At 40.3% G+C, this 21072-nt stretch overlaps 1 protein-coding gene across 1 annotated transcript; it reads right to left on the minus strand.

The window, feature by feature from the left end:
- Positions 1-10011: 10011 nt before the first annotated feature.
- LOC117486659 (tropomyosin alpha-1 chain-like) lies at positions 10012-19271 on the minus strand. Its single transcript, XM_034135166.1, has 2 exons — positions 19265-19271; positions 10012-10499 (listed from the first exon to the last, which is right to left on the minus strand). The coding sequence occupies exons 1-2, from the start codon at positions 19269-19271 to the stop codon at positions 10012-10014; spliced, it is 495 nt and encodes a 164-aa protein (XP_033991057.1).
- Positions 19272-21072: the final 1801 nt, after the last annotated feature.

The raw sequence follows: 21072 nt of genomic DNA on the forward strand, positions 1-21072 counted from the left end.
GGTCTGGGTGCCGTGTTGGCGGGACGTTGCGGGGCTCGCTGCTCCGACCCTTTGAGGCTCGAGGAGCGGACAGTGTGAGCTGGATTACTGGTGTAGTTTCCTGGTTGCTGCGTGGGGTCTGCGAGACAGCGAGACACCGCGGAACTCAGCCTGAGCACACACACACTCACAGCCAGGCTGTAAGTGTGTGTATGTGCGGAGATCCGCGGCTGGGAAAAGATAAGGCTGAGTGAGTGAGTGAGTGAGTGAGTGAGTGAGTGAGTGAGTGTGTGTGTGTGTGTGTGTGTGCGAAGCTCCGCGGCTGAGAAAAGATAAGGCTGAGTGAGTGTGTGTGTGCGGAGCTCTGCGGATTGGTCCATTTGGTCGTTATGTCATAATATAAATCAAATGTATTATTATGACCGTTACGTCACTATGACCAGGAAGAAAAAAATTGAAAAAGAAAAATCTCCAACGAGGCGTTCTGGGGCAGCATAGACAGGTATTTTCTGTGTTAGAGTTTTACTCGCTACAGGGTGTACTTTGAGGTTTTGTGACTTTGCAGACCGTTTACATGCATAAAAAGCTACATAACACACAAGGGGACGGGTAATAACCAGAAAAGCATGTCATGGGACCTTTAATAATGAACAAATTGGAGGAAAAACTGTGCAAGAGTAGTTTTCAGAAGTTTGTGTGCATGTGTATGTGTAAGACTAACTGTCATCCTGTGTGTGTATGTGCTGAAATGAGCACACACACAACCACAGATTCTCCTTCTCCCTCCTGAACACGTGTTTTGGCACAACTTGCGGTTGATTATGCAGTCCCATAGAGCCGGCTTATCATTTTAGAAGCACTTTCAAATTAACCTTGGCATTAACTCAGATTATCCCACAGGCAGGAAGGCTGCAGTACAACAGAAATATGCAAATATAATTTATTAATTTCAGTTTGACATAAAGATATAACCTGAAATATATTTGTTATACTAAGTCAACTTTGCTAAGTTTACTGCAATTATTTCTCACTCATAATATTCATGTTCATCATAACAACAAAGGGAGTAATGGCTCTTTTTAAAATGAAAAAATATTTGCTCCCACAATGCACTAACACAGGTGCTTTCACTTATGTTGCCTGATTCTCAAATATGTGCAAATGCACATTTTGTATCTGTTTCTGTTGCTACCGGTTAATAGATTTGAATGACTCCCAACATAGCTTTACCCAATTCTCTGAAAGTCTAATTATCTTAAGTATTCAAAGTGCATGGGCAACTATCATTATTATTGTTAGTATTAGTCCTCAAAAACATAGAGCACCTTGCTTCTTATGAATCCAACAAAATCTTTCTGTATCCTGTTCTCAATCTGTTGACACTCTAATGAGGCAATGAAAAAAAGGAAATGGTTCCTCTACAGTTCCATTAAAAAAGGAATAACAAGCAGTTTCCAGGCAACCAGTCGGTACTTATGTAACGGATCCAAGCCAATAAATCCAGCACATAACTTGCAATAGAGTGCTGCAGGAATGAGTCCTAAAACCCAAATAATGAGTAAATGGGGTTTTTGAATGGTTTTCTAGCTTGAAAAAAGGTCCATGGTTAACAAAGGCTGAAGTGACGTGTTAGTAAAGTTGTAGTCTTCCAACTGTGTTGTTGTTCTTTGGGGCTTTTTACTAATGCCGATTTCATTTTAGCTTAAAGGTGCCCTATCATGCAAAATGCACTTTCTTATGTCTTTTATACATAAATGTGTCCCCGCTGTGTCAGGGAACTCACAAAGTGTCAGAAAACAAAACCCTCTCTCTTTTCCTCCGTACCCACATCTCTAAAAACGGGGGTACAACGGAGCTGATCCAGATTTGCCTCCGAAATGAAGTAATATCGGAAATGTGGCCTGGCTTTACACCAGGCTCAGATTGGCCATCGGGGGAGTCGGGACTTGTCCCGGTGGGCCACTGCCTTTGGTGGGCCGCTGGCTGGCATGGGTGTGCTGCAAATTTACACAGCGGCGGACTTGCCACCCAACCCAGTCTCACATCTAAACGTGTAATAAATACGTTGGTCCACAACTTGGGACATAGTATTTCTACAAAAACGCCTCTGAAATTGTAGGATCCCTACGTTTTTATTCACCATTCATTTCCAATGGCTGGCGTCTATGTCACGTGATCTTCAACTTTCTCTCCGCAGAAATAAACAAAACATGGCCGACCATCGTTTTATTCTCGGTAGAAAATGCCTATTTTAAGGTTAGTTTGGCCATTAAAATGCGTTTTGATGTCATTTGATGCGAGAAATATGAGTTGTTATTTCAGATTATGTGTGCAGTGGATGTACATGATCTTTAGTTTGCTAGTTATTATGAAGAATACTTCAGGAAATTGTGTAAATACAACGTTTTCATTGTTACCAAGGTGGTTGCTAGGGACGCTGCTATCGATATTATGTCTGTTATGTTGTGTAACTGTTTAATGGTGTTATCTTTATTGCTACCCCCTTCCCCGTCAATTTATAGTGTTGGTCCACAGCGCAAACGTATTAGTTTAACAAAATCCGCATCTAAAATGGTGGCATAGATACGTTATTTTCCCCTGTGCAATTCTCCAACCCTGTCTAACATCTCACATCGTCATAAACACCGGAAACAGACGTATGCAAGATCCTCATCTCGGTGATTGGACGGTTTAGCCGCAATGCACGTTGGGAAATGGTGTTTATTATCTGAAAACAGGAAGAACTGCCGCCAAAACTGAAAACGTGACGTGGATCATAAATATATCAGCAGTTAAACAACATCTTAGATTTATTTTCACACAATACGTCTCCTTGCAGTATCAACACTAATTCGGCTGACTTTTATATTTGATCCAATTGGTAGATAGGCTGTATTTACGCCATAACGGTGCACAGCTGATAGAAAGGGACACCTACTGGTTAAAGCACGTTATTGCATTTTATTATTTGTATTATTAGATATTAATAGGATCCTATAAAGTATATTCATTACTCGTTATTCTCTACTAATAGTTAATTAAAGACTGTATATAATGACTATTTTGCACATCCCTTTCAAGATTTCAAGATTTTCTAAGGTTTATTGACATATCATATTATACACAACTACGGTGTAGTTATGCAATGAATGAAAAACTTGGGTCGCAGGTTCCTCAACAGTGCATTACAAGACATCTATCAATATGTGTTTATACCTCCAGCAATGCTAACTATGTTGAAGCACTTATTTTAACTGATATTATACATATGTATTACTCTTATAAGATGTATGTAGATAGTATAATAAATGTGCAGAATATGACAGAACAAATCCTGTGGGCCCAGCCCGTTCAAGACCAAACATACTTAATATGTCCTAAAACGCATGTTAACTGAAATAAGCAAACTATACTTGCCTAATTGCAAAAAAGTTTATTCAAAGGAGCCGCATATATATTAGAAGTCATGTTCTAGGCACACAACAACAGCACAGTATATCATGGCACGGCTGCACAAACACACAGCTGCCAACAGCATTAACAATAAAGCATGGATACACAGAGCGGCACCAACATTCTTATTCTCGTTTATTAAAAAATAAATCTAGCAGTATAGACTACTGGAACGGCGGCCACATAAACACGCACAGGCGGGCGCACGCACACACATTGCGTAAAGTCCAATTGCAAAACTATCAAAAACAATAACTACCGAATAAACATTTAACCTGTAGTTAATAATGAAATATTGTATTACAGTCCAAATACCTTTGATGGTCACAGCAGGATTCGACGGGGCTTAGTGTTTAACACTGAAATAATGTCGTTATTGTCCAAGGATTCAGTCAGTTCTCTTTCAAAGGAGAGCAGGGACAACAAGTTCAGTCTGTGTTCATTGATGTCCTCATCCCGTTTTTATCCTACTGACAGTAGAAAAGACTCTTTCCACAGTACAGCTTGTTATGGGTAGGGTGAGCCCGAAGGAGATGATTTATTTGAGGGAAAATGTCACTGGGACATGAGTCGAGCACCTCCACGAGGGATGGAAAGGTTATGCCCGCTGTCACCTTTCTCTTTAGCTGACTTCAGAGTCAACCTTCTCCGTTCTATGTCTTTTTGTTAAGAATTTCAATGGAGTACTTTGTTTTTCCATTTTGTCAAGCTAGTTTACCAAAAGGCTACTGATTCCGGACAACAATGCATTGCGCATGCTTACTGGATGAAATCGGAGCGCCGCTCGTGCCCGTGGATTGGATTGGCGGGAGTGAGTGGCACCTGCCATTCAAAAACAATCTGAGCCTAATATCTGAATTTATAAAGAAGCAAGGTGCTCAAAAGGGTGCGGGGCCAGCAGAGAATCAGCCATTCTCTAACAGGGCTGAAATAGAGGGATATGAGGGATGTCTAAAATGCATGATCTGTTTGGTATTTTGAGCAAAACACATCATAGATATGTTTTTTTATATATTTGTATATATCTGATCCCATAATATATGCTTAAAAATAGCATGATAGGAGATCTTTAAAGGGGCCCTATTCTGCTCATTTTCAGATTCTTATTTGTAATGAGTACCTCTACTGTGACATGTCTCCATGCTTTAATGTTCAAAAAGTTCTTTATTTTTCTCATACTGCTCTGATTGGTTAGCTGGTCGGCACTGTTGTGACAGGATAACCCTTAAAGATGTCCCGCCCCATAACCTACAATGTGTTGGAGCACTAGCCAATTGAAGCGTGAGTCTTACGTAGGGATGTCACTATGTTACGGAAGTAAACAAAGGAGTCCAATGGAGGTGTTTCAGGCAGGGGGTGGGGAAGTTTGTGTAGAGAATATTAAACACATTACAGGAAAAGAAAACCATACAAAGCATAAAAGGGCCCCTTTAAAAATCATAAAGCTGGTGGTCATCTGTGAAGATTAAGTTGCCAGACAAAAGATGTAGGTATTGTAAAAGGGCAGTGGGGGTCTTATAATATTAGAGTTGTAAAGACCCAAAAGGCAAATCTGTAATTTCTAAATTAGGGTATACAAATTAAAGATGATTTAGTGTTTAGTGCAGGGGTCTGCAACCTTTTTGACCAAAAGAGCCATTTTGCCCCCTTTTCCACCAATTATTTTTGTCTGGAGCTGCAAAACATATTTGATAGCTTGATAGCTTATAAAGTTGTATATATTGTTACATCATAGACAAAAACTACAGTTTTTTTGCATTTATTATTTATTACATTATAGAAAACTGTTTACCTCTAATAATAAACAAATAGCTCTTATAAAGAGAATTAAAAAAAATACACAGGCCTACGTTAAATAAATCAACACAGCACTTGGGGAGTCTTCTGCATATTTGAAGAAAATGAATTCAAATGGGCCCACTTTGAAATAAATAAAACCTAAAAAGAGTTACCTGATTGAATTATGACTGAAGATCGTCAGCTGTCTTCCTCTTCCGTGTTTTCCTCCTATACGTAAAGGCTGCAGCACCTTTGACAACTTCTCTCCACATATCAAATATACCGGTAAGCCAGCATCGTTTGCTGTGAAAGCATATAACTCTAACCACGCAGAATTAAATCCTCTGTGTTCCTCCGATACTTTTCTTTTCTTTGATTTATCCATAGTTCGCTCATCGAGCCGGGGGTCAGGTTATTCGCCTGCAAGAAAAGGCGCTGGTGCGGGACCGTAGCAGATATGACGCATATTTTAGTTGACCTAATTAAACCGTTTATTTTTATGTGTCACAGCATCACCTAAAAATACAAGATACGAAACATTTTCAACCGTGCAACAAAATATAAATAGTCCTACAAATATTTTTATTTTATTTCCTTCTTATTTTTGTCTAAGCTCAAGGGAGCCAGAGTAGAGGGCTTAAAGAGCCGCATGCGGCTCGAGAGCCGACTGCCGACCCCTGGTTTAGTGTAACAAATTCAACATATTAACTTAAAACACTCTTATGCCATCTCCTTTTATTCATACAGTTTGGGGACTTGTAGGTGCTTTACTAAGATATGTTATATTGTATAGGGCACCTCAGACCTAAAGTGTGAAGCACACCTTATTATATCTAACTCTCCCTCACATCAAAGTCAGCTGTTGAAACCTAGCTGCCTCCATTTGGTGCGCTTTATCGGCAAGATTTGTATCATTTGTCACTGAAGCTTGACACACGGGGAGATGAGAAGGGAGGAGGGGTTGTGGGAGATGAGGAGACAGTGATGAGCACAGAGATGATAGACCACATATTAACCTGCACCCTGGATGATTGGATTGTAATTGGATAAAGCCAAAAGCCATGCTGATATAAACGTACCCATGATGCACTGAAGATTGAAGGGTGTGTTTTACCCGTCATGTGTTAGTAGAAGTAAATCCGATGAAAGAGCAGCAAGCTCTCAGTTAAAAATCATGTGAATTAATGTTTTCTGATAAACAAAGTGTTTTCAATTTAAAAAGTATTAAATATCAATTTAAGTAAATAGGATGGATATTTATCTTAAAGCTGCAATAATTGTTACTAACTGATGTTACTACCTATAGGTAGAGGAGAAATGTGTTATATCAGTAATGTCAACTAATTTTGGGAAATGTACATAACAAGATTACATATCTCTCGAATGTTATCGCCGGATATCTGCATTCATAATAACGATATCAATACACAGTAACTAGCATCCATGCAGCTTGTTCATTACTTCATGCTTTACTACTTTACATTGTACTGATGGAAACACTTAAAAGCATATTATAAAGTGGACTTCTGGTTTCACATGGGACACTAGCAGTGGTTTACTTGGTCAAAATCCAGATTGTATCCACACCCACCCATGTTCGTCAACGACCTTTTTTTCCATGACTAAAACGAGACGATGACGAGACGGCACCAACGGCAGTAAACAATAACTGTAACGAAATCAACATGCAATATCGTTGACGAAAAGTGACGAGACGAAAATGTAGTTTACTAAATAAAAACGATGCCAAAATCTCTCTTTACTTTCGTTGACGAAAAATGAGGAGACGAAATATTATCAAAGATAACGTTACATCTCTGATAGTCAGTTTTACTCCCAGCAGTTCCATTTCCGGTGCTGCGGCTGGGCAGCAGCTGTGTGTCTGTGCTGCGAGCGGCGGTACATTTGAATTACACCGGGCCAGCGGCACACTGTGAACTGTCAGGAAGACTCGGGTCTAACTCATGGTCTAACTAACCTTATTTAACAGAAAATAAAATGGCAACAACAGGGCTTGGGAGCAGTGGTCGCGTTAACCGAATACCCCCCCGTCTGTCCGTCAGCGCGAGTGAGTGACGAGTAGTGTACAGACTGACAAAAAGTAGACTAAAATAATTAGTTTTCTTTGACTAAAATAAGACTAAAATGCTCAGACTTTTAGTCGACTAAAACTTGACTAAATAAAAACAGGATGAAGGTGACTAAATATGACTAAAACTAAAAAGGAAATTTAACACAGGACTAAGACTAAAACTAAATAAAAAAAATAGCTGACGAAATTAACACTACTCAAGTGGCGGAAGAGAAATGGGTGATAAGGAGGATAAAAAAAAGACAACTGATATGTATGCTGCAGATTGTTACCTTATCAAAAGAAAGAAACAAGTAAGTAAGAAAGGATGTGACAACTGGGGAAAATCGACAGATAGGGAGGACTGGATTATCAGGAAGTGGCCGCATTACGTTTGAGAGGATTCAGGGGCAGATAGGAGGATTACAAATAAGATAACTAGAGTAAAGGAGGATGACATGTGGGGGGCATGGAGAGAAGATGAGGTGAGTAGTTTGAAAGAGGAGAGAAGAACAGGAGAATAAGTCAGAGGGAGACAGGGATGACAAGATGATGAAGTGGGAAGAAGGCTGCAATGAAAAAAACAGAACGAGGAAATAAAGCGAGGGTAGATGGGGAGGATTAGACAGTAAAAAATAAAAGGGGAGAGAAATACTGAGCTGATTTTCAGCTGATGGATTTCGTCCACACCTACACACTCCTACACACACTTCAGATCACACAGGGAGAAATTAAGTGAAGCTGTTTCTATCCCGAGGTGCCCATTTTATCTTCTACAGAACATAAATTCTCACACAACAGGCCACAGGGAAGACATGCCTGTGAATGTGTGTCCATGTCCATATATGTGTGTTCTTTTCTGGGGAAGAAGATGACAATAGTCCTCTTTGAGTAATAAACCCCAGATAAAACTATGCTGAGTGACAATACATAAAACATATTTTGAATGGACTATTGACTTTTAATGTTTTTAGTTAGTATAATGACTTGGCAATGGTTTTCTTTTTCCATCATAATGTATAAAATTTGCATTTTTGTAATATCATTGAATTGAAGTGTTTCAGTAAATGTTACTCCTGCTTGCTTATTTTTGATGGCAGATAAAAAAGACTGGCCCTCTGCGCTCAAATGTTTTCACACATACAGATGTAAGGAATGTGAGAAAAAGTTGAGTAAAAATAAGAAAGCAGCTGTGTAAAGATGGCAAATCGACTGGTATCCATCTTCATAAAGAGCACTGATCAGCGGCCACATGACGGATGAGTCCCTCGCAAACGCCTTATGTGCCGAGGGGCCACAGATCAGTGTGTGGGTGTTTGAAAATCCAATCCTTGGCCAAAGGGGCCAACAGACATTCACACTGGTGCCCGAGTGCCAAGGCCTTCAGACACACACAGTAAGCATTTCACCTGTCAACAGCAACCATTTATTTCCATTATTTGACCAGTTTTTCAAATTGTATATATTTTTTTTCACACACACACACACACACACACACACACACACACACACACACACACACACACACACACACACACACACACACACACACACACACACACACACACACACACACACACACACACACACACACACACACACACACACACACACACACACACACACACACACACACACACACACACACACACACACACACACACACACACACACACACACACACACACACACACACACACACACTTCCAGTTACTTTACATTCAGTATAAAATCACAGACACACATATACATACATCTGATCACACACACTTCCAGTTACTTTACATTCAGTATAAAATCACAGACACACATATACATACATCTGATTACAAAGTCTCATCTGTACAGGACGGTAAAATAATCACAGGCACACATATAAGCATATATGCTAGCCAAAACCACCGTCTGAAAGCTACCAGAGTCTAAGAGTGCCTCTTCCCGCCGACCATTTACTAACACTGGGGCAGTGAGCGCATCAGCATTACCAGAGGCAGGGTGGGTGGGTGGGTCTGGGAACTACACACAACAGGGCTGGCTTGCTCTGTCTGGTTGTTGGGCAAGTATGCTGAGTGTGACCTAAACCGTTACACTGATAGCAGCATGTGTCTGCGCTGGGAAACGACTTCGAGCTAGGGCTAGGTCTAGTGAAAGATGACTGATTATTCCGAGGCCTAATCTCATTTTGACCACCCCATTCACCCCCATCGGACTTATTGCGTATGCCTCACGGCCGAAGGTGGTTCTTCTAGTCCCGGTTCTGGCGGACAGGAAAACCTCTGTTAGTCTGGCGGCGTCCTCAGCAGACTGCGGGTCTCTCTCTCGGATCCAGACCTCTAGCTCCGGGTCCACCATTCTCAAGAACTGCTCCAGTATCATCAACTCAGATATCCTTTTAACCTCGGATCGCCCTGGTTTGACCCATTTGTAAAAAATGTCTTTTAACCGTACATAGAGTTCACGTGGAGTTTCCCCCCGATATATTTCCAATGACCGAAACCTTCTTCTGTAGGTATCAGCTGTGATCTGATATTTAGCCAAAATAGCTTCTTTTACTTTTTCATATTCTACTGAGTCTGTGATGTCCATGAAAACAAAGGCACTGCGTGCTTTACCTGTGAGCAGTGGCACAAGCCGAATAGCCCAATCTTCTTTCGGCCATAGGCAGACAGTGGCCATTCTTTCAAACGTTGTCATAAAGTGCTCAATATCATCTTCAGGAGTGAGTGGCATTAACTTGGGATCTCTACGGAAGTGTGGTGCTCTTCTCCGCAAGGGCGGCTCATTCCGCAGGTCGGATCGGTCTGCTCGGCTCTTTGCAGGCTGAACGCAGACACACACTCTTGGAGATGCGGCACGTCTGATCCCTCAGCGAACTCAGCACGAGTCTCAGCCTCCTTCACCTTGTCTGTGAGAATCTTGATCTCCTCCTCGTACTTGTCCTTCTGCGAGTACTTTTCTGCCTGGGCCCCCAGAGACTTCAGGTCGTCCTGTACGGTTCTCAGCTCCACGTCGAGCTCAGAGCATTTTCCTTCAGACATCTCAGCGCGCACCTCTGTACGTTCCAAGTCACTCTCAATGATCACAAGCTTACGTGCCACCTCCTCGTATTTGCGGTCAGCTTCTTCTGCAATGTGTTTGGCCTCCTTCAGCCGGATCTCCATCTTCTCCTCTTCGGGGACCGCTGCAGTTAGAGAGGCCGCAGTCACGGCTCTCTCTCCTGGCAGAGGAGAAGGAAATTAAAGATGAGGAATATGCTCTTCTCGCTGAGGAGGAGCGGGTGAAAATGGCCGAGAAGATCCGTCAGGAGAGAGCGCGTCAGACAGCAGAACCAGCAGGAGCGCATGGAGAGGAAGAATCAGATCCCGAAGAGAAAGAAAGGGAAGCTTCCTTCTGACTTCACGCCCCCCCTGAGGAAACAATGCTGCACAAGATTTCCAAGACACTGTGCTTCCAGGGGAGAGGGGTGAGGAAATGTAACAGAGGTGATCTTTGGGGCCATAGATCTCGGCCTCCGTTACGAATTGTGTAGTTTTGTTGGTGGCGAAATGTATGTAGTGTGTGCATCTGTCTGTGTTTTAGTTTGTCTGTCTCTGTTTGCTGGTTTTATGTTGAAAAGTGTTCCCCTTCCCCCATGTCTGTTGCTGTTGGTTGTGTGCACCTGGTGCCCTGTGTTGTCTCCTCCCCCCCCACCTGTGTCTAATTGCTGATTAGTGTGTGTGTGTATTTAGGCTCTGTTTTCCCTGTCTGTTTGGGTGCTGGTGGTGTGAAATCCCTGTGGTTGGTGACGGTGTGCACATGTTCAGCAGGATTGAGGCTGTGAATCATGTGTCTGATGTAATAAATGCCCACACCGGGTTATATTTTTGGACGTTCTGCCTCTGCCTCCTTGCTTGGTCGGGCCGCTCAATTGTCAGTCTCACAATAATACTAATGCTGGGAATACAAGCAGAAACACAGCAATGCTAATACCGACGAAAATACTCCCCAAAAAATAAATGCTAAGGCTATGCTAAATGCTAATGGGTCACGTCATGACCCGATATGGAGGTTGTAGTACCGCCTTTTGGCCACAGAGCCCATCGTACAAAACAAAAAAAAGAGTTTAAGGGAAACCTTCCCTTTACACTTCATTGCTACAGATTCTTATCAGTTTTTTATTGATAGGAAAAATGTTTCCTATAGCCCTAGGTATTTGTAAAGTCATATATTTTCTAAGTTAAACTTGAAAACAAGCCCTACTCTTGTGTAAGAGTGTTTGATCAACCTTGAGGTCTAAGGATGGATACAACAAAAAAACACCCTGTTATCTCAATAATTATGGGTATTTTTACACTCCTCTGTCAATTATTCTTATCCCTAGTGTGAGATCTAGATCAGTGGTTCTCAACTGGTGGGTCGCGGACCCGTTTCGAGTGGGTCGCGGATGTGTGAGTGAAGAAAAAAAAGTTGGAAAAAGAAAATTGGATTTTTTTTTTTTTTTTTTTTGGGGGAAAAAGTCAAACTTATTTTGAAGGCCCGATTTTCTTCTCAGAGTGTACCAGAATGCGTAGTTTATGTTAGTATTTCTAAAAATCTCCTGGGGGAGAATCCCCCCAGACCCCCCTGCTGGGGTTGGGTTTCAGCATGTGTGCCTTTTTATATAGTTCAGCTTTGATTCCATCATCTCATTAAACCTTTTTTAAAAGCATACTTTAGTTCTGTGAAGGGATATAAGGGATATATGCACTGTACTTCACTTTTATTAAAGGGCCCATGTCATGGCCATTTCCACTGATCATAATTACATTGTTGAGGTATACTAAAATAGATTTATACTGTGCAATTTTCCAAACTCACATTTGGTTTCGCATACAGCATCTCTGTCAAGCATGTGTATTCAGCAGTATTCACTTTCTCCACTAAACGACTCGTTGGAGCTCTTGCCCCCCCCCTCCCTGTGAGCCTAGTGTGCTCCGATTGGTCAGCTCGGCCACTCTGTTCCGATTAGTCAACCACCAGAGAGGCTGCGCCCATGTCTAACAGTGCTTTTCCCGGCTGCTCTCAGCGGAACATCAGTCTTATCATGGCGTCGGTACAGCCGTATATTTTATATACATATATATTTTTAACTGTTGTTATAGAAGAGTGTGACGGCCCCAGGGCCTTTGTCTTACGATGGGGTGGAGCTGAAGAGGCTAATCAGCACGATCACGGACACCTCCGGAGCCGAGCCCGGAGTCACACGACGGCCCCTGTCTCTCTCCAAAGCGGCTGCAGGAAGACTAACTCTGCGATCCTCTCAACCACCTATCTCTGCATTTACCACAATAAATGTGCCGTGGTTTTGTAAACTCGTGTATGTCTCCTTGTCTTTCCGTTGTGGCCTACGAGCCGCTCATAACAAAGAGTAAGTTATTTTTACCCGTTATAAACTACTACTGTTTGATGAGAAATCAAATCATGGTTTGCTATATATGAATTCAGGGAAGAAAGGATAGGCCTACTAAGTATTTCCATTAAACTTTATTTTTAGAAATGTACAAAATGAACATAAATATACATATATACACACGGTATATCATCCATTCCTCCTCGCATCTTGCCTGCGCACAGCCGGTGCGGTGCCTTTTAGCACGAGGCCTCAGTAGTAGTAGAAGTCCCGTCCCCGTCATGGATTGTCCGCCAGGATCTGGCTGGACGAAATCAAATGCAAATCACAAAATATTAGAGAAACTTAGTTGTTTTAGATTCGTTAGTAGTAGTTGTGTAATGAACAGCTTGCCTGCTAATATGCTAACCTAGCTTTGTTTACCTTGGTAGCTAACACGATATGAACGTTAGCTTGGAGGAAAGGCAACTATAATGCAGTGTAATAAAACTACTATGAACAAAAGCTAGTGGTTCATATTAGGCTAGCAATAACGTGTTTATAATTGCAATCGTATACGGGTATTCTGCTACCATACAATGTAACTTGCATGAATACATTGTTTTGCGCTAGCATACAGCTAGCCTCGTTAGCTACATGCAGTATATGTACTGTCACAATGTACGGTAAATCACCCGGAGTATACTGTATGAGTATTCCGTGTGTGTGACTGCAGACATTCTCCTGCCATGACAAACATGTAAGGCCATCTGCTGACATTGTAGTTGATATATTTAAACGCTAGCAACGTAGCATCACAAAAATGTTTTTCCGACCAAAACTAGCTCTAGCTCCGTGTGTTAGATCGGTTGCATACACGCTACGCCAGCTATAATGTAATTACGTTTCGCGACTGACCGCACGGCAAATCACCCGGAGTATACTGTCAATAGGTATTTTGTGTGTGAATGCAGACATTCTCCTGCTATGAGATACATGTATGCAAGGCCATCTGCTGATATTAGAGTTGATATATGGAAACACTAGCAACTTAGTTAGCACAGTTAGCACTGTGTCAATGGCTTAGCAGTCCAACACAGTTTACACATTTAAACAGTCTTGTTTGATAAATACACAAATAACAATGCAAACTTACAGGTTGTATACCCAGATCTTCCCCTGCTCCAAACGGTCCAAACAAGCTGTGCATATCCGGCCTCAAACTGGGCAATGTTTTGGAAGCTTTCGTCTGTGAAATGCCGGTTCTTCGAACCTCTGGAGGAGGAACACGCCGCTGCTGGTGTGGCCATAGCTCTTCGGGATTGGTCCATTTCGTTCCGGGTACCGCATGACATCAGGCGGTACCCGGAAGAATCAAATGGGCAGTGACGTATCTCCAACGAGGCGTTTTGGGGAGGTATTTTCTGTGTTAGAGTTTTACTCGCTACAGGGTGTACTTTGAGGGTTTTGACTCTGCACACCGTTTACATGCATAAAAACCTTCATAACACACAAGGGGACGGGTAATAACCGGAAAAGCATGACATGGGAGCTTTAATATTGTATGCTCAAAAGTGTATATATATATATATTACAGCACGATTTTTTGTTGAATAGATTTGAGTGCTTCAAAATGTTGGGTCGCGATGTATTGACCAAGTAAAAAGTGGGTCCCGAGGCCTGACCAGTTGAGAACCACTGATCTAGATGATAGCTTGATTTTTTTGAAAAACAAAAACGGTTGTTATCTTTCAGAGATTGCAGGTAAAACTCTAGCAGACAGACAGAGGAAGAATCGATTTCGTACAGACCCGAAACATGACAGAGGATAACGGTAAGGAGGAAACTTATTTTATTTGAAGGAAAAAAACATATCATTTTGTTTTAAAAAACTTGTTGCTTCAATGGGGATGTGCAATTTTGTGCAGAACATTTATTGAAAACTAGGAAAAGTAAGCAGGTTTAGAAACCAAACTAAGGGATGGGACACACCGAAAGCACACAGTACAAACATCAGCAAGTTATATAGGTGCAAACAAACAATCTTCAGAGGGTGGGTCTGAGTCCTCTTGACCGGGTCCGGTAACAGGAGGGGCCATATGAGTGTAATACAACTGTGAAGTGTCAGTGGTTTAACACATCTGAACCCTCTGAACCACTATCTGAAGCAGTCACTGGCCTAAAATGATACAAGCCTCGATACGCGCTTCACCAGAAACTTCCTGGATAACTCAAACCGTGTTCCGAAGCCTCGGCTCGTCACATCACTAGCTGTCACCCCTGGCTTTGCCACAAGCTATTGTTGGTTGACTTGGTTAAGGTGTGCCACCTTCATGCATGTTGAAAAATAATGAAATAAAGTGATATATGTTTAGTATGTACATAATGTGTTTTTAAAATGTTTTAATATACTATGTCGAAATGAATTATTGTATAGAAAAATAGGATACCAAAAAAAGTCATGGTATAGCATAAAAAAAGAAAAAGAAATGAAATGATTCATTATATATTATGTCCAAAAAAATAATATAAATATATTTATATATGAAATAAAAGACAAAATAAAAGTATGTTGAAAATATGAAAAAAAGTGTGATAAAATAAGATGTGGAAAAAATACAATCTCGTACGCCGAAAAATAAAAAAACATCAAGAAAACAGTAAAAATATATTTCTAATAAAAAATAATTTAAAAGAACTTATGAAAAATGTAAGGTATGTTGAAACATTTGCTGCTACAATGGACACAGTTTAAAATCCAGCCTGCTACCTTTACACGTGTCTCCCCCTTTAACACTGTCATTATCCTTTAAAGTCTAATCTGACCCAAAAATATTCTTTAACCTGTTAAGCCCGAGAGAGAGTGTTTTATATCCATGTAACGGGAAAAAACTCATCTAACTGATCCTTTTTATATTTTTTTCAAAAAAAAAAACCACAATGCTAACGCTGAGCCTCTGTATTAGCAACGAGCGAAAAATGCTAACAGATTACTGCACCGAAATTCACTCACAAAACCTTATTATTTATCTTTTCTGCACATCCAACACATCGTTTCACATCGTGAGGTGACACAGAATCGATGGGTACATACATTATCACTCAATGATACGAACTCGCGACTTTATAAACAAAAACAGACATCAAAACATGTGGCGCTAGGTAGCTAAAAACGCTAACATGGCTTACCCTGTGTCGTAGTCTGGTCAAAAGTGGTCTTCAATGGCATTAAAACGTTAAAAACGCTGCTGAAGTTAATCCATAGGTTAATCCAATGTGTCTGTGTCCCTTTGAAATGATTTCTGATAATCCATGAGCAATAAACCTGCTTTTCCGTTTCCAGATGTCAGAGCTAGAGTATAGGTTAGCTCTGATGCAAAACTGCATGTGCGAAGCCCCCACCTTTTTTTTGTACCATGTGTGTGAGAGGGGAGATTCCCCTTCGATTCTATTGGCTCTAACGGTCAGAAAGAGATGTCAATCACCAAAATCGACCAATGAGTTCCAGAGTAACGGTAAAACCCCCATTTCCACCCAAATCACCTCAGAGGTGGAGTTTCTTTTGCTAAACCTCTCTAAAAAGGTCAAATGTCACTTGTTTTGCATCAATCTCGATACAGGGTACTTATTATATGTTGTACTTTGGATTCCTAAAGCTTTTAGTCTACCTTACCATCATCCAAGGGTAGTTTTCACTATAAGTAAAAAATATTTGGACGGACACTATAATTTACAGTTTTTTACTATGTTCAATCTGAATTTTCTTTAAAATAAAAAACATCTATATTGTTCTGACTTTTCTACATCCAACTCACAGGTTTATCATTACTTTGAGAAAAAAGATTATTAATTTAACCCTTTTAGAAGGGAAGATATGGTCATTTGTTCTGGGAATGTCATTTTCGAGCCTGAGACCTGAAAAACAGGCTCAGGGCTAAACAGGTTAAGAAGAAAAAGAAAAAAGTCATTGTATGTTATGTTCGAAAATACCATGAAAAAAACCAAACAAACAAAAAAAAACTCATAACTATAAAATGTGTTTAACAGTATGTCGAAAATATCTCAATAAAAGACATAGTCAAAGATAAATAGTAAATAGCATAGAGTCCAAACGGTCATAGTGTGTGGAAAATATAGAGAAAAAGAGGTAAAAGAATAGAATATTATGAAAATGTCATGAAGGAAGTCAAAATATGAAAAAGGTTATTGTATACACCAGTATGTTGAACAAATCAGTCATAGTATAGTATTTCATATATATAATTTAAGAAGAGTCACAGTGTAGAATGTCCGAACATTTATTTTAAAAGTACTAGTATAGTATGTAGTTAAGAATTATATTATATAGTTTTGTCTGCATTGTCAGTATAGGATTTCAAAAAATATTAACCTCTTAAGCACGGCGGTCCCCCCATTGGACCCCTCCCACCGTTTTGTTTTCGAGATAATGTCTCAGGGCTTCTTAACATTTATGAAACTATTAATGTGTAGCACCAGATTAACGGGAAGAATCTCAGCTAACTGAAGATATGAACCATTTTTACCAAAACAAAACACAAGTCTCATAAGGGTCTAAATGACCCCTGAGCGAAAAAATTCTAACGCACTGCGGCACACAATTCAAGATAAAGATACCCTTATTACTTATCGTAGCTGCACATACAATATAGCCTATTAAAGCTGATACTCCACTGATTATTTAGGTATAGTATCATCACTGAGCGATCCGAACTTGCGACAGGGGAAGCAAACACAGACATCACAACACGTACCTTTACGGAGCTTTTACGGCAGATCGTCTCACCGTAGCTGTCAATTAGGTCAAAAGACGTGTTCAATGGCATTAAAACGAAAAAAAAAAATTCTACAACTGTTGATCCATAGGTTGATAATGTACCTGAGCCTTTTAAAAAATTATTTATAATCCATAATTCCATTTTTTATGTAAAAATCGGAGCGGAAAAGTTAGCTGCTAATGGTAGCCACCAGAGTGTATGCAGCTTCCGGTTTTGGTAACGCGTCACTCTCACTCCTTATTTGTTAACGTTTTGGTGTGTATATAACTTTCCCTCGATTCCATTGGCTCTAGCGGTTATAAAGAGATTTCATTCATCAAAATCGAGCAAGAGGGGCCAGAGATAGGTCAAATCCACCCAAATGACCCCAGAAGTGGGGTTTTTTGGCTAAATCTCTCTAAAAAGGTCAAATTTCACTTGTTTTGCATCAATCTTGATACAGGGTACTTATTATATGTTGTACTTTGGATTCCTAAAGCTTTTAGTCTACTAACCCATCATCCAAGGGTAGTTTTCACTATAAGTAAAAAATAATTTTTGGACGGACACTATAATTTACAGTTTTTTACTATGTAAAATCTGAATTTTCTTTAAAATAAAAAACATCTATATTGATTTTGACTTTTCTACATCCAACTCACAGGTTTATCATTACTTTGAGAATAAAGATTATTAATTTAACCCTTTTAGAAGGGAAGATATGGTCATTTGTTCTGGGAATGTCATTTTCGAGCCTGAGACCTGAAAAACAGGCTCAGGGCTTAAGAGGTTAAAGAAAGTCATAGTTTGTCTAAAAGATCTTGAAAAAGTCATGACATTGTGTTTTGAAATAGTTTTGAATAAACACATCAGTATTTTAAAAAGTAAAATTGTATCAAGTGTATCAGACAATTCAAATTACTCCATTTAAACCATATTTCTAAATAAGAAATGAATGGCCATAGTATATAGCAGGGCTATTTAATAGTTTTTGAAGAGGGGCAGTTTATGAAGTGATCCAAAATAAGGGCTCAAGAAAAATATGCCTAAAAATATGAGCAATCATGTTAATAGCTACAGATAAAGTAATGTACTACAACAACATAGGAGTGCTTATATTGTATGTTGTAAAAGCATGACACAAAAATCAGGGAACCATATGCCCAAGGCATTCCTACATTTAGATGACATTCATAACTCTGTACATGTGAACCATTAACTCATTTAACCATCAACATCAATTTAAGTGCACACACCAGTGCAAACAAAAAAAACAGACTTGTGTGCATTACATGTATGGTTTTGAATAAACACATCAGTATTTAAAAAAAAAAGAGTCAAACTATAAAGTGCATCAGACAACTTAAATTACTCCATTTGAACTATATCTAGAACTTCACTATTTGTAACTAAAGTAATTTAACCTAAGTGAAGCCAACCTAAGGAGTGGGCACTACAGTCAGGAACTAGCTTACTTTTTAACATTCTACTCAAAGGGCCAGTATATATTACCTCCGCCAATCGCATAACCCTGGTATATGTCAAATAGTCATTATAATATTTTCGAATGTATCAACAACAAAAACAAAAAGTACTAGTATGTTATATCCAGGTATCATGGCTTATTTTCTTTAAGTATTTGCGGTCGGGCATCTTGGATATGTCTGGACATATCGAACTACTTGAAGCTTGGAACTGATGACTGACAGTGACCAAAATGTTTAGTTTTTATGTTCTGGTGGTCACAAGCGTTTTCTAACAACATATAACATTAGGGTCTGATAATTACGTTAGCTCTGACCTAGCTTTTATTTCTGGGGTGTTTAATATTCACACCTTACCTTTCAGTATTTAGCCAACCTTGCATAGCGTATTTAAGTTAAAAAGCTTGAAAGCAATAGCTTTAAATGAGGTTGAGTTAATAATAGAGGCTAACTCTTATGGAGATTGGTGATTTAAGTTAAAGGGGACCTATCATGCAAAATGCACTTTTGCACGTCTTTTATACATGAATATGTGTCCCCGGTGTTCCAGGGAACTCACCAAGTGTCAGAAAACACAACCCTCTCTATTTTCCTCCATAACCAAATCTCTAAAAAAGGGGCTGCAACGGATCTGATCAAAACTGATCCAGATTTGAACACTTCACTGACGTCACAGAAGTGGCGCTACGGCTATTGGGCCAACTCTCCACCTATCAGGGGAATGTGGGGTTGGGCCACGGCCGGCCATTGCCGCTCAAAAGCGCTGGAGACGCTGTAGTACATATGCCAGGCCTGTAAGTGGCGCTGTAGTCTGCCACAAAAGCAGCGAAGAAGACTTCCCGCCCATGGTTACCCTTCTGTTTATTCTCCGCTGTGGCTTTTTTTCTCCCTCCCCGAGGCAAGCGTTTGCTCCCGCTGCTTTAATTCAATGCAATCCCTCCCCGTCGAGGCAAGCACTGTAATTCTCTCCGGTTAGTCCACCAGCAGATGACAAACACCCACCTCTCCGCCTCTTCCAAGGAACGAGGGGACCGTGCGGCAGAGTTTCAGTTTCTTTCGCCGGTCAAGATGTCCGTTAAAGTTTAAATCTTCCGGACAAAATTAGAAAAATGCCGGTCAAAGGTCTTCTTTGTTATTTATTGAGCTTTAAAACAAATGAATAACGACTCTATAGGCCTATAATAATATAATAAAACACGGAGGACGGAGATCTTTTTTTCTCCCCCTCTTGACTTGATCAGAGCACTGCTCCCCCCCCTGCAGGGGGGCGTGGTCAGCTGCAGCTCACAGAATCAGCCCCGTAGACAGCAAACAGCACATAGAGCGAAATGAGGCATGGCTAAAATGCATGATCTGTTTGGTATTTTGAAAACAGAAACGTATAAATATACCTTATATAGGTATGGCCCTACAATATATCATTTAAATATAGCATGATAGGTCCACTTTAAATGTGGCTCTAATAATAGTATGGTATATCGGAATATCATAAAAACATAAATAAAAGGTCACACAAACTAGCCTTTTAGAGTCACAGTATAGTGTGTGTTGTTTCTTTTTGTGTGTTTGCATGTGTTTGGTGTATGTGTGTGTGGGGAGACAATGGGAGACACTGGGCCGTTCTCATTTCATCAAATCCCCCTCCTCGGTCCTCCGGTAGTGACCCGGAAATGAATTTTAGCGCGCCATGTTGAAGGACATCTCATTTCTCTAAATGCACATCGAGGAGGCTCTCTGGAGGAGCTATAACCGAGGATACACTGATGGGTCCTCCACGGGCGTGACACACCGCTGGAATCATTTCAAAACCATGGCGGGAGCAATGCATAAATGTAAGTGTTGATAATGATTCGTTGTATAAGTTATTTAAGAAGTGAAATGCGCGATCCAACTCAGCCCGTCTGTATGCAGTTAGAGCCCTCTAACCGCATTCCTTATTGACATTTCACCTGATATTCTTTATGTTGTCATCCACATTTTAACTACACCCAATCCTCCTACAGCATGCCATGATGTGTAAAAGTGCAAACGTTTATTTTTTTTGTAAGAGTATTACATCAACCAGAACTTTGTTTAGCATTCAGCACTATCATTTGGTTTGGGCTATGTTGTTATATATACACTAGAAAACTAGAAAGTCTTCCAACAGTTTTAAGCTACAACTTTTTCTTTGTCTTTTCACAG

This window comes from Trematomus bernacchii, unplaced genomic scaffold, assembly GCF_902827165.1.
Source record: "Trematomus bernacchii unplaced genomic scaffold, fTreBer1.1, whole genome shotgun sequence".
NCBI classification, from domain to species: domain Eukaryota; kingdom Metazoa; phylum Chordata; class Actinopteri; order Perciformes; family Nototheniidae; genus Trematomus; species Trematomus bernacchii.